General features: G+C 48.7%; 1 protein-coding gene across 1 annotated transcript in view; it reads left to right on the plus strand.

Moving 5' to 3' along the window:
• The window catches only part of fndc3ba (fibronectin type III domain containing 3Ba), a 164,697-nt gene that overhangs the window by 143,801 nt on the left and 5,896 nt on the right, over nucleotides 1–15,000 (plus strand). The window contains exons 25-26 of the mRNA XM_036982736.1: nucleotides 1,628–1,852; nucleotides 13,887–14,053. Of these exons, the coding sequence (XP_036838631.1) occupies nucleotides 1,628–1,852; nucleotides 13,887–14,053 (392 nt within the window). The remainder of the gene's footprint in view (nucleotides 1–1,627; nucleotides 1,853–13,886; nucleotides 14,054–15,000) is intronic.

Below are 15,000 nucleotides of genomic sequence, written 5' to 3' on the forward strand. Positions count from 1 at the left end.
AGAGTGAGGGAAAGGAAGTGAGATCGTCCAGAGAGAGAGAGGGGGGGGGGCGGGGAGTGAGGGAAAGGAAGCAAGATCGTCCAGAGAGAGAGAGGGAGAGAGTGAGGGAAAGGAAGTGAGATCGTCCATAGAGAGAGGGGGAGAGAGTGAGAGAAAGGAAGCACGATCGTCCAGAGAGAGAGGGGGAGAGAGTGAGGGAAAGGAAGCACGATCGTCCAGAGAGAGAGGGGGAGAGAGTGAGGGAAAGGAAGCGCGATTGTCCAGAGAGAGAGGGGGAGAGAGTGAGGGAAAGGAAGCAAGATCGTCCATAGAGAGAGGGGGAGAGAGTGAGGGAAAGGAAGCACGATTGTCCAGAGAGAGAGAGGGGGAGAGAGTGAGGGAAAGGAAGCGGGATCGTCCAGAGAGAGAGGGGGAGAGAGTGAGGGAAAGGAAGTGGGATCGTTCAGAGAGAGAGGGGGAGAGAGTGAGGGAAAGGAAGCAAGATCATCCAGAGAGAGAGGGGGAGAGAGTGAGGGAAAGGAAGCGGGATCGTCCAGAGAGAGAGGGGGAGAGAGTGAGGGAAAGGAAGCGGGATCGTCCAGAGAGAGAGGGGGAGAGAGTGAGGTAAAGGAAGCAAGATCGTCCAGAGAGAGAGAGAGAGGGAGAGAGTGAGGGAAAGAAAGTGAGATCGTCCAGAGAGAGGAGAGTTCCTGGAAAAGACAACAGGACAGTGGAGGGACTCTAGTAAACAACAGAAAATAGATGGAACAACAACACAGTAAGTCCTCATTTTACCAGACATAATATATTCCTGACGTGTCATTCAGGACTGGCCATTACTATCCATAGAGGGCCATAGAGGTTAAGGAACTGTCTGAACAGGTCTGAGAACAGATCTAATACAGCGTTATAACTGTATATACTGGATGAGATGACTCTAGATGATTGAGGTAGATGTGATTGCTATTCCTCTTTATATTCCTCTCTATTCCTAGTTATTCCATAGGGATGATGTTGAAAGGCATGACTAGGGTTGCCAAATTCCCTGGTTTTCCAGAAATCCTGTTGGAGCATTCCAGAGTTCTTGCTTATTCCCTCCTGATTCCAGGAATCCTCCAACCAGGACTTCAGGAAAACCAGGAAATTTATTGAAAGTTTGCAGATTTTTGCAAGGCGTGACTTGATTTGGGGAACGGAAAATATCAGTCATGAGAGACTGGGTTAGATGGATGCCGGCTAGGTGAGGTTAGGGGTCAGTCATGACTCAATGGACAGAGGAAAACACCCATCACTATAGCACCTCTAATGCTGCCTCTCTTCTGCTATTAAACAACATTAGTACTCAGACACACAGACCGTACAGTTTGTACTGTAGATGTGTAGTGGTGTAATAATGTTATATGATGGACTGATTGATCTTCTGTTTTATGTGTGATGGGAAGTACCTTAATGTGTTTGGACCCCAGGAAGAGTAGCTGCTGCAGGAACTAATGGGGATCCCTAATAAATACTAACACACACACACACACACACACACACACACACACACACACACACACACACACACACACACACACAAACTGGTTATGGACAAACTAACTTTCACACACTCAATTTATCCTAACCCCTCTCTCACTTTCTCTCTCAGTGTGCAGATCCAAGCGGTGAATGTGATTGGCTGTGGCCCGTTGAGCCCACCCCTGGTGGCTAGGACACGCCCCCTCCCTCCGGCTCCTCCTCCTTTGGAATGTTCGGCTGCCGGCCCCCAGAGCTTGAAACTGAAGTGGGGGGAGAACGCTGCACACACACACACCCGCGCCCTGCTCTCCAATGACATGTTCTACACACTACAGATGGAAGATAAGAACCACAGGTAGAGTATAGAGTACACACACACACACAGCTACTACCATCCAATGGTTCCAATGGCTCAATGTTATGTACGTTCTAGATAAAAGCATCTGGTAAATTACCATATTACATATCACAGTTCTACTGAAGGAAAATACTTCAAACGCATTGTGTGAGTGAGTGGTGCGTGTGTGTGAGTGAGTGGTGCGTGTGTGTGAGTGGTGTGGTGTGAGTGAGTGTGTGTGCATGTGGGGAGATAGGTAGAAGAAACGACAGTAACCAGTAGATCTAGGGAGAACTCACGATGAGAACATCTAGACTACAGAACTAATTAGAACCATGAACTGGTCAACCATGCTGTCCATTAGAGAACAGACTGAAGGAAGGAGAGAAATAAATAGAGAGGTAGGGAAGTAGAGGTAGGAGGAGGGAGCGAGGGAAGGGGGAGCGAGGGAAGGAGGGAAAGTGGAGGGAGGGTGAAGGGAAGGAAGGAAGGAGGGAGGGTGGAGGGAAGGAAGGAAGGAGGGAGGGTGAAGGGAAGGAGGGAAAGTGGAGGGAGGGTGAAGGGAAGGAAGGAAGGAAGGAGGGAGGGTAAAGGGAAGGGAAGGAAGGAGGGAGGGTGGAGGGAAGGGAAGAGGAGGGAGGTAATAAAGGATAAGTGAGAGAATTAGAGAGACTGTCTGTCTGCCTAGCAGTGCCTTGGGTGATGGGTATGCTTGGCATCCCTAGCCACAGCCACATTACGACATGTATGACTGGTGTGGTTGGCATCCTGGCATCCCTGGCCACAGCCACATCACGACATGGATGACTAGTGTGGTTGGCATCCTGGCATCCCTAGCCACAGCCACATTACGACATGGATGACTAGTGTGGTTGGCATCCTGGCATCCCTAGCCACAGCCACATTACGACATGGATGACTAGTGTGGTTGGCATCCTGGCATCCCTAGCCACAGCCACATTACGACATGTATGACTGGTGTGGTTGGCATCCTGGCATCCCTAGCCACAGCCACATTACGACATGTATGACTGGTGTGGTTGGCATCCTGGCATCCCTGGCCACAGCCACATTACGACATGGATGACTAGTGTGGTTGGCATCTTGGCATCCCTAGCCACAGCCACATTACGACATGGATGACTGGTGTGGTTGGCATCCTGGCATCCCTGGCCACAGCCACATTACGACATGGATGACTGGTGTGGTTGGCATCCTGGCATCCCTAGCCACAGCCACATTACGACATGGATGACTGGTGTGGTTGGCATCCTGGCATCCCTAGCCACAGCCACATTACGACATGGATGACTGGTGTGGTTGGCATCCTGGCATCTTGGCATCCTTAGCCACAGCCACATTACGACATGGATGACTGGTGTGGTTGGCATCCTGGCATCCCTAGCCACAGCCACATTACGACATGGATGACTGGTGTGGTTGGCATCCTGGCATCCCTGGCCACAGCCACATTACGACATGGATGACTGGTGTGGTTGGCATCCTGGCATCCCTAGCCACAGCCACATTACGACATGGATGACTGGTGTGGTTGGCATCCTTAGCCACAGCCACATTACGACATGGATGACTGGTGTGGTTGGCATCCTGGCATCCCTAGCCACAGCCACATTACGACATGGATGACTGGTGTGGTTGGCATCCTGGCATCCCTAGCCACAGCCACATTACGACATGGATGACTGGTGTGGTTGGCATCCTGGCATCCCTGGCCACAGCCACATTACGATATGGATGACTGGTGTGGTTGGCATCCTGGCATCCCTAGCCACAGCCACATTACGACATGGATGACTGGTGTGGTTGGCATCCTGGCATCCCTAGCCACAGCCACATTACGACATGGATGACTAGTGTGGTTGGCATCCTGGCATCCCTAGCCACAGCCACATTACGACATGGATGACTAGTGTGGTTGGCATCCTGGCATCCCTAGCCACAGCCACATTACGACATGGATGACTAGTGTGGTTGGCATCCTGGCATCCCTGGCCACAGCCACATTACGACATGGATGACTGGTGTGGTTGGCATCCTGGCATCCCTAGCCACAGCCACATTACGACATGGATGACTGGTGTGGTTGGCATCCTGGCATCTTGGCATCCTTAGCCACAGCCACATTACGACATGGATGACTGGTGTGGTTGGCATCCTGGCATCCCTAGCCACAGCCACATTACGACATGGATGACTGGTGTGGTTGGCATCCTGGCATCCCTAGCCACAGCCACATTACGACATGGATGACTGGTGTGGTTGGCATTCTGGCATCCCTAGCCACAGCCACATTACGACATGGATGACTGGTGTGGTTGGCATCCTGGCATCCTGGCATCCCTGGCCACAGCCACATTACGACATGGATGACTGGTGTGGTTGGCATCCTGGCATCCCTAGCCACAGCCACATTACGACATGGATGACTGGTGTGGTTGGCATTCTGGCATCCCTAGCCACAGCCACATTACGACATGGATGACTGGTGTGGTTGGCATCCTGGCATCCCTGGCCACAGCCACATTACGACATGGATGACTGGTGTGGTTGGCATCCTGGCATCCCTAGCCACAGCCACATTACGACATGGATGACTGGTGTGGTTGGCATCCTGGCATCTTAGCATCCCTAGCCACAGCCACATTACGACATGGATGACTGGTGTGGTTGGCATCCTGGCATCCCTAGCCACAGCCACATTACGACATGGATGACTGGTGTGGTTGGCATCCTGGCATCCCTGGCCACAGCCACATTACGACATGGATGACTGGTGTGGTTGGCATCCTGGCATCCCTAGCCACAGCCCCATTACGACATGGATGACTGGTGTGGTTGGCATCCTGGCATCCCTAGCCACAGCCACATTACGACATGGATGACTGGTGTGGTTGGCATCCTGGCATCCCTAGCCACAGCCACATTACGACATGGATGACTGGTGTGGTTGGCATCCTGGCATCCCTAGCCACAGCCACATTACGACATGGATGACTGGTGTGGTTGGCATCCTGGCATCTTAGCATCCCTAGCCACAGCCACATTACGACATGGATGACTGGTGTGGTTGGCATCCTGGCATCCCTAGCCACAGCAACATTACGACATGGATGACTGGTGTGGTTGGCATCCTGGCATCCCTGGCCACAGCCACATTACGACATGGATGACTGGTGTGGTTGGCATCCTGGCATCCCTAGCCACAGCCCCATTACGACATGGATGACTGGTGTGGTTGGCATCCTGGCATCCCTAGCCACAGCCACATTACGACATGGATGACTGGTGTGGTTGGCATCTTGGCATCCCTAGCCACAGCCACATTACAACATGGATGACTGGTGTGGTTGGCATCTTGGCATCCCTAGCCACAGCCACATTACAACATGGATAACTGGTGTGGTTGGCATCCTGGCATCCCTAGCCACAGCCAGAGGGTTGTGGACTAACTGACGGGGCGGTAATTAACTGACTGTCCAGTATGACCCCCACAATGCCAACATACACACCCTTCTATTCTAGCAGAGCTGAACTGCTTTCACAGCTTGGTGAGTATATACCCCTACCCATCTCCTCCTTCAAACCCATACGGTCACCCCCCACCAGACAGCTCTCATTTAATTACTTACGGTACCCCTATTGGGCCCTGAAGTGTTGCTGGCCACGTGACCTGCCCAGGAAAAACTCAGGGTCCTAGTTACAAACTGACCTTGTCTTGTGGTCAGGAAAAACTCAGGGTTCTAGATACAAGCTGACCTTGTCTTGTGGTCAGGAAAAACTCAGGGTTCTAGTTACAAACTGACCTTATTATTTTTTATTTCACCTTTATTTAACCAGGTAGGCTAGTTGAGAACAAGTTCTCATTTACAACTGCGACCTGGCCAAGATAAAGCATAGCAGTGTGAACAGACAACAACACAGAGTTACACATGGAATAAACAATTAACAAGTCAATAACACAGTAGAAAAAATAGAGAGTCTATATACATTGTGTGCAAAAGGCATGAGGAGGTAGGCGAATAGTTACAATTTTGCAGATTAACACTGGAGTGATAAATGATCAGATGGTCATGTACAGGTAGAGATATTGGTGTGCAAAAGAGCAGAAAAGTAAATAAATAAAAACAGTATGGGGATGAGGTAGATAAAATTGGGTGGGCTATTTACCGATAGACTATGTACAGCTGCAGCGATCGGTTAGCTGCTCAGATAGCAGATGTTTGAAGTTGGTGAGGGAGATAAAAGTCTCCAACTTCAGCGATTTTTGCAATTCGTTCCAGTCACAGGCAGCAGAGAACTGGAACGAAAGGCAGCCAAATGAGGTGTTGGCTTTAGGGATGATCAGTGAGATACACCTGCTGGAGCGCGTGCTACGGGTGGGTGTTGCCATCATGACCAGTGAACTGAGATAAGGCGGAGCTTTACCTAGCATGGACTTGTAGATGACCTGGAGCCAGTGGGTCTGGCGACGAATATGTAGCGAGGGCTAGAGCTTGTAGCGAGAGCTAGAGCATACAGGTCGCAGTGGTGGGTGGTATAAGGTGCTTTAGTAACAAAATGGATGGCACTGTGATAAACTGCATCCAGTTTGCTGAGTAGAGTGTTGGAAGCTATTTTGTAGATGACATCGCCGAAGTCGAGGATCGGTAGGATAGTCAGTTTTACTAGGGTAAGTTTGGCGGCGTGAGTGAAGGAGGCTTTGTTGCGGAATAGAAAGCCGACTCTAGATTTGATTTGTTGTATGGCATTGAAGCTCGTTTGGAGGTTAGATAGCACAGTGTCCAAGGACGGGCCGGAAGTGTACAGAATGGTGTCGTCTGCGTAGAGGTGGATCAGGGAATCGCCCGCAGCAAGAGCAATATCATTGATATATACAGAGAAAAGAGTCGGCCCGAGAATTGAACCGTGGCACCCCCATAGAGACTGCCAGAGGACCGGACAACATGCCCTCCGATTTGACACACTGAACTCTGTCTGCAAAGTAGTTGGTGAACCAGGCAAGGCGTCATCAGAAAAACCGAGGCTACTGAGTCTGCCGATAAGAATATGGTGATTGACAGAGTCGAAAGCCTTGGCAAGGTCGATGAAGACGGCTGCACAGTACTGTCTTTTATCGATGGCGGTTATGATATCGTTTAGTACCTTGAGCGTGGCTGAGGTGCACCCGTGACCGGCTCGGAAACCAGATTGCACAGCGGAGAAGGTACGGTGGGATTCGAGATGGTCAGTGACCTGTTTGTTGACTTGGCTTTTGAAGACCTTAGATAGGCAGGGCAGGATGGATATAGGTCTGTAACAGTTTGGGTCCAGGGTGTCTCCCCCTTTGAAGAGGGGGATGACTGCGGCAGCTTTCCAATCCTTGGGGATCTCAGACGATATGAAAGAGAGGTTGAACAGGCTGGTAATAGGGGTTGCGACAATGGCGGCGGATAGTTTCAGAAATAGAGGGTCCAGATTGTCAAGCCCAGCTGATTTGTACAGGTCCAGGTTTTGCAGCTCTTTCAGAACATCTGCTATCTGGATAGCGGGGGCGGAGCTGTTGGCCGATGTTGGAGTAGCCAGGAGGAAGGCATGGTGAGGCCTTTGAAAAATGCTTGTTGAAGTTTTCGATAATCATGGATTTATCGGTGGTGACCGTGTTACCTAGCCTCAGTGCACTGGGCAGCTGGGAGGAGGTGCTCTTGTTCTCCATGGACGTCACAGTGTCCCAGAACTTTTTGGAGTTAGAGCTACAGGATGCACATTTCTGCCGGAAGAGGCTGGCCTTTGCTTTCCTGACTGACTGCGTGTATTGGTTCCTGACTTCCCTGAACAGTTGCATATCGCGGGGACTATTCGATGCTATTGCAGTCCGCCACAGGATGTTTTTGTGCTGGTCGAGGGCAGTCAGGTCTGGAGTGAACCAAGGGCTATATCTGTTCTTAGTTCTGCATTTTTTGAACGGAGCATGCTTATCTAAAATGGTGAGGAAGTTACTTTTAAAGAATGACCAGGCATCCTCAACTGACGGGATGAGGTCAATATCCTTCCAGGATACCCGGGCCAGGTCGATTAGAAAGGCCTGCTCGCAGAAGTGTTTTAGGGAGTGTTTGACAGTGATGAGGGGTGGTCGTTTGACTGCGGATCCGTAGCGGATACACGCAATGAGGCAGTGATTGCTGAGATCCTGGTTGAAGACAGCGGAGGTGTATTTGGAGGGACAATTGGTCAGGATGACGTCTATAAGGGTGCCCTTGTTTACAGATTTAGGGTTGTACCTGGTGGGTTCCTTGATGATTTGTGTGAGATTGAGGGCATCTAGCTTAGATTGTAGGACTGCCGGGGTGTTAAGCATATCCCAGTTTAGGTCACCTAACAGAACAAACTCTGAAGCTAGATGGGGGGCAATCAATTCACAAATGGTGTCCAGGGCACAAAAATAATAGCGATTCCTTATCACATTGGGTGAGGCAGGTTACCGGAAGGTATAATCAAATAAAAAATCTAAAAGAGATTGAAAGTAAATATGGGTCCAGTGAGTGGATGGGCTGGCTGGGGACGCGGCGATTCAGACAGTTAGCAGGCCGGGGTGAGTGCAAATGAGGTAAGATATGGTGGCGAAGTAATTACAATATATCAATTAAACACTGGAATGGTAGATGTGCAGAAGATGAATGTGCAAGAAGAGATACTGGGGTGCAAAGGAGCAAGATAAATAAATAAATACTGTATGGGGATGAGGTAGGTAGATAGATGGGCTGTTTACAGATGGGCTATGTGCAGTGATCTGTGAGCTGCTCTGACAGCTGGTGCTTTAAGCTAGTGAGGGAGATATGTACTTTAACCATTTGTACATTGTTACAACACTGTATATATATATAATATGACATTTGTAATGTCTTTATTGTTTTGAAACTTCTGTATGTGTAATGTTTGCTGTTAATTATTATTGTTTATTTCATTTTTGTATATTAGCTACCTCACTTGCTTTGGCAATGTTAACACGTTTCCCAGGCCAATAAAGCCCCTTGAATTGAATTGATATGAGTCTCCAGCTTCAGAGATTTTTGTAGTTCGTTCCAGTCATTGGCAGCAGAGAACGGGAAGGAAAGACGACCAAAGGAGGAATTGACTTTAGGGGTGACCAGTGAGATATACCTGCTGGAGCGCGTGCTACGGGTGGGTGCTGCTATGGTGACCAGTGAGCTGAGATAAGGCGGGCCTAACCTGGAGCCAGTGGGTTTGGCTACACGTATGAAGCGAGGGCCAACCAACGAGAGCGTACAGGTCGCAATAGTGGGTAGTATATGGGGCTTTGGTGACAAAACGGACGGCACCGTGATAGACTGCATCCAGTTTGTTGAGTAGAGTGTTGGAGGCTATTTTATAGATGACATCACCGAAGTCGAGGATCGGTAGGATGGTCAGTTTTACGATTGTATGTTTGGCAGCATGAGTGAACGATGCTTTGTTGCGAAATAGGAAGCCAATTCTAGATTTAATTTTGGTTTGGAGATGCTTAATGTGAGTCTGGAAGGAGAGTTTACAGTCTAACCAGACACCTAGGTATTTGTAGTTGTCCACGTATTCTAAGTCAGAACCGTCCAGAGTAGTGATGCTGGACAGGCGAGCAGGTGCAGGCAGCGATCGGTTGAATAGCATGCATTTAGTTTTCCCTGCATTTAAGAGCAGTTGGAGGCCATGGAAGGAGAGTTGTATGGCATTGAAGCTCGTCTGGAGGTTAGTTAACACCTTGTCTTGTGCCCAGGAAAACCTCAGGGTTCTAGTTACAAGCTGACCTTGTCTTGTGGTCAGGAAAAACTCAGGGTTCTAGTTACAAGCTGACATTGTCTTATGGTCAGGAAATACTCCTGTCCTTATAGAGCCATCACATCATCCAAAGTCGCATGCGCAGTTCTTAATCACTACATCGGTTTGTTTACACAGAAGTAAATACGATCACGTCCGACATCAGACGCAGCTCATGCAAGTTAGCAAACACGTAGTCAGACTGTTATCGTCTACCACATCGCAGATATCACCGGAGGATTGATTACCTAGCAAGCCAGCGAGGCAAGGTAAAACATCCCAAAGAGATCTTGTTGAACACATCAGACTGGTGTGTTGTCATTGTCATCACTCACTCAGCTAGGTTTGTCAAGGTCCTGACGTCCGGTGTATAGCTATCGCCTACAGGGATTTTTGTTGCGAGTGTGCTCGCATCACTCGAATGTGACGTTTGCTTGTATTCACCAAGCCGGAGTAGGAAAATAAATGCAGGCTAGACCTGCATCCCAAATGGCACCCTATTCCCTGTATAGTGCACTACTTCTGACCAGGGCCCGTAGGGGCCTAGCAAGTGCCCTTAAACAAGTCTGTAATGCATTTAATGGATCAGTGTGGTTCCTGACTTATCTCAGACTGATGAATATTGACTCATTACTTCTGTTAAGAACATTTAATTATGAGGAGTTTAGCTGCATTTAGCAGTCTATCTATCTCCCCTTCTACCTCCTCTCTATCCCCCCTCTCTCTATATCCCCTACCTCCTCTCTATCCTCCCCCTCTACCTCCTCTCTATCCCCCCTCTCTCTATATCCCCTCTACCTCCTCTCTATCCCCCTCTCTCTATATACCCTCTACCTCCTCTCTATCCCCCTCTCTCTATATCCCCTCTACCTCCTCTCTACCCCCCTCTCTCTCTCCCCATCTACCTCCTCTCTATCCCCCCTCTCTCTATCTCTCTCCCCCACCCTCTACCTCCTCTCTATCCCCCCCTATCCCCCCTACCTCCTCTCTATCCGCCCCCTCTCTCTCCCCCTCTACCTCCTCTCTATCCCCCCTCTCTCTATATCCCCTCTACCTCCTCTCTATCCCCCTCTCTCTATATACCCTCTACCTCCTCTCTATCCCCCTCTCTCTATATCCTTTACCTCCTCTCTATCCCCCTCTCTCTATATACCCTCTACCTCCTCTCTATTCCCCCTCTCTCTATCCCCATCTACCTCTTCTCTACCCCACTCTCTCTATATCCCCTCTACCTACTCTCTACCCCCCTCTCTCTCCCCATCTACCTCCTCTCTATCCCCCCTCTCTCTATCTCTCTCCCCCCACCCTCTATCTCCTCTCTATCCCCCCTCTCTCTATCTCCCCCTCTACCTCCTCTCTATCCCCCACCCTCTATCTCTCTCCCCCCACCCTCTACCTCCTCTCTATCCCCCTCTCTCTATCTCTCTCCCCCTCTACCTCCTCTCTATCCCCCACCCTCTATCTCTCTCCCCCTCTACCTCATCTCCCTCCCCCACCCTCTATCTATCTCCCCCTCTACCTCCTCTCTCTCTCTCACTCCCCCTCTACCTCCTCTCTATCCCACCCTCCCTCTCTCTCTCACTCCCCCTCTACCTCCTCTCTATCCCACCCTCCCTCTCTCTATCTCTGGCACCCTATTCCCTGTATAGTGCACTAATTCTGACCAGGGCCCGTAGGGGCCTAGCAAGTGCCCTTAAACAAGTCTGTAATGCATTTAATGGATCAGTGTGGTTCCTGACACATCTCAGACTGATGAATATTGACTCATTACTTCTGTTAAGAACATTTAATTATGAGGAGTTTAGCTGCATTTAGCAGTCTATCTATCTCCCCTTCTACCTCCTCTCTATCCCCCCTCTCTCTATATCCCCCCTACCTCCTCTCTATCCCCCCTCTACCTCCTCTCTATCCCCCCTCTCTCTATATCCTCTCTATCCCCCTCTCTCTATATACCCTCTACCTCCTCTCTATCCCCCCTCTCTCTATATCCCCTCTACCTCCTCTCTATCCCCCTCTCTCTATATACTCTCTACCTCCTCTCTATCCCCCCTCTCTCTATCCCCATCTACCTCTTCTCTATCCCCACTCTCTCTATATCCCCTCTACCTCCTCTCTACCCCTCTCTCTCTCCCCATCTACCTCCTCTCTATCCCCCCTCTCTCTATCTCTCTCCCCCCACCCTCTACCTCCTCTCTATCCCCCTCTCTCTATATACCCTCTACCTCCTCTCTATCCCCCCTCTCTCTATATCCCCTCTACCTCCTCTCTATCCCCCTCTCTCTATATACTCTCTACCTCCTCTCTATCCCCCCTCTCTCTATCCCCATCTACCTCTTCTCTATCCCCACTCTCTCTATATCCCCTCTACCTCCTCTCTACCCCCCTCTCTCTCCCCATCTACCTCCTCTCTATCCCCCCTCTCTCTATCTCTCTCCCCCCACCCTCTACCTCCTCTCTATCCCACCCACCCTCCCTCTCTCTCTCACTCCCCCTCTACCTCCTCTCTATCCCACCCTCCCTCTCTCTCTCTCCCCCCCTCTCTATCTCTCCCCCCCTCTCTATCTCTCTGCATGTGTCTCTACAGGGTAGAAAGTGCATCATCAGAGCTAAATGGATTTAACTGGCAGTATTGGACACCCCCTCTCCTCTACCCTCCTCACATTTTCCCAGTCCCTCTTCTCCCCTGCCGCTCCTAAACAGACAGTATTAGGGCTGAATTACCTGGAATCTCTGTAATTGACATATTGCTATGGTAACCAGATACACAGACACTATTAGAGAGAGAGAGAGGAGAAAAGGGGCACAGGGAGAGAGGGGGGATTAGGAGAGGAGGACAGTATTATTGGCAGTAAACAAAGACATATCAAATGACCAAACAGCAAATATTGTTTTCATTTCTACAATGACCTTCTCAAACTCATGTGGTGTCCTGACACCGGTCTGTCTGTCTGTCCCCTCCTCTCTCTCTGTAAGATGCAGTGAAATAACTACACTTCTGCCTCCCCCTCTCTCTTCTTATCCTCATGTTTCTACACCGGTCTCTCGCTGATTTTATTTTTGTCCATTTGAAGCTCGGAGCGTGTAGCCACCCTTCCTCCATACATACATACATACATACTGTACATACATGCATACTGTACATACATACATATACACACACACACACACACACACACACACACACACACACACACACACATACATACATACAGTGGGGCAAAAACATATTTAGTCAGCCACAAATTGTGCAAGTTCTCCCACTTAAAAAGATGAGAGAGGCCTGTAATTTTCATCATAGGTGCACTTCAACTATGACAGACAAAAAGATTTTTAATGAATTTATTTGCAAATTATGGTAGAAAATGAGTATTTGGTCACCTACAAATAAGCAAGATTTCTGGCTCTCACAGACCTGTAACTTTTTTGCCCCCCTGTACATACATACATACAGAGACGGACAGACATGCGTTTTGATGGGGTTGTACCTGCTATGTAATATTCTCAGAGTGTGTGTTGTTTATTTCAGGCTAAGCGGTGTGTTAATTGCTTGGCCCTGGTTGTGCAGAAATGCCTTGTCAAAACAACCCTGGGTCATAACTCATCATTTACACACACACACACATACACACACACACACACACACACACACACACACACACACGGTCTGCCAGCACTGATGATTATGGAAATGTCCTGTGAGTAAAAACAGAATATTTCGTTGTGCAGAGATGGACTTGTCCTGTTTACTGGGTTGACTGGTCATACTGCATTTATGCAATAAAGAGAACATAACAGCTGATATACCCTAAAAGAAATGTGTGTGTGTGTGTGCGCGCGCGCATCACTCCCCTACCATAAATGCTTCAGGTGAAGTTATGTCTCTGTCACTCTCAGACACTTCTATATCCTCTATCCTAGCGGAAGCTCTCCCTCCCTCCCTCCTTACCCATCTACCTCTTTCCACTGCCTTCTCTCTTTATGAGAGCCTGCTCTCATCATTTTATTAGACTCCTTATTGTTCTCTCTTTATGAGAGCCTGCTCTCATCATTTTATTAGACTCCTTATTGTTCTCTCTTTATGAGAGCCTGCTCTCATAATTTTATTAGACTCCTTATTGTTCTCTCTTTTCCTCTCTTTCTCCCTTTCTTTCTCTTTCTCTCTCTCACTCTATTCCTCTCTCGTTCTCTCTCTTCTGCTCTCATTCTCTCTCTCCTTACCTCTCAACCTTGTCTTTCTGTCCAGGTTTGTGTGTATCTACAGAGGTCCCAGTCATACTTACAAGGTGCAGCGCCTGACAGAGTCCACCAGTTACCGGTTCAGGATCCAGGCATGTAGTGATGCAGGGGAGGGACCCTTCTCAGACACGCATACCTTCTCTACCACCAAGACTGTACCCTCCGCACTCAAAGGTAAGGGTGTGTGTTTGTCTGACGGTGTGTGGGTTTCCGTCACAGGAGGCTGCTGACGGGAGGACGGATGGAATGGAGTGAGTGGATTGATACAGTTGAAGCCGGAAGTTTACATACACTTAGGTTGGAGTCATTAAAACTCGTTTTTCACTCCACAAATGTCTTTTTAACAAACTTTAGTTCTGGCTAGTCGGTTGGGACATCTACAAGTCATTTTTCCAACACTTGTTTACAGACAGATTATTTCACTTATAATTCACTGTATCTGTCACGTTTGTTGAAAGGAGTGGACCAAGGCGCAGCGTAGAGTTCCACATTATCTTTAATAGTGAAACTTACAAAAAAGAATAACAAACGTGCAGTCGGAGCGCAACATCAGCACGAACCAACACAATATACCACAACACAGGTGGGAACAATAGAGAACTTAAATATGATCCCCAATTAGAGACAACAATAATCAGCTGCCTCTAATTGGGAACCATACCAAGCACACCAATATAGAAATAGAAAAAACTAGAACATCCCCCTAGTCACGCCCTGACCTACAATACCATACAGAACCAAGGGCTCTCTATGATCAGGGCGTGACAGTATCACAATTCCAGTGGGTCAGAAGTTTACAGACACTAAGTTGACTGTGCCTTTAAACAGCTTGGGAAATTTCAGAAAATTATGTCATGGCTTTAGAAGCTTCTGATAGGCTATTTGACATCATTTGAGTCAATTGGAGGTGTACCTGTGGATGTATTTCAAGGCTTACCTTCAAACTATGTGCCTCTTTGCTTGACATCATGGGAAAATCAAAAGAAATCAGCCAAGATCTCAGAAAATAATTGTAGATGTCCACATGTCTGGTTCATCTTTGGGAGCAATTTCCAAACGCCTGAAGGTACCACGTTCATCTGTAGAAACAATAGAATGCAAGTATAAACACCATGGGACCA

Source organism: Oncorhynchus mykiss, chromosome 7 (genome assembly GCF_013265735.2).
Source record: "Oncorhynchus mykiss isolate Arlee chromosome 7, USDA_OmykA_1.1, whole genome shotgun sequence".
Classification (NCBI taxonomy): Eukaryota; Metazoa; Chordata; class Actinopteri; order Salmoniformes; family Salmonidae; genus Oncorhynchus; species Oncorhynchus mykiss.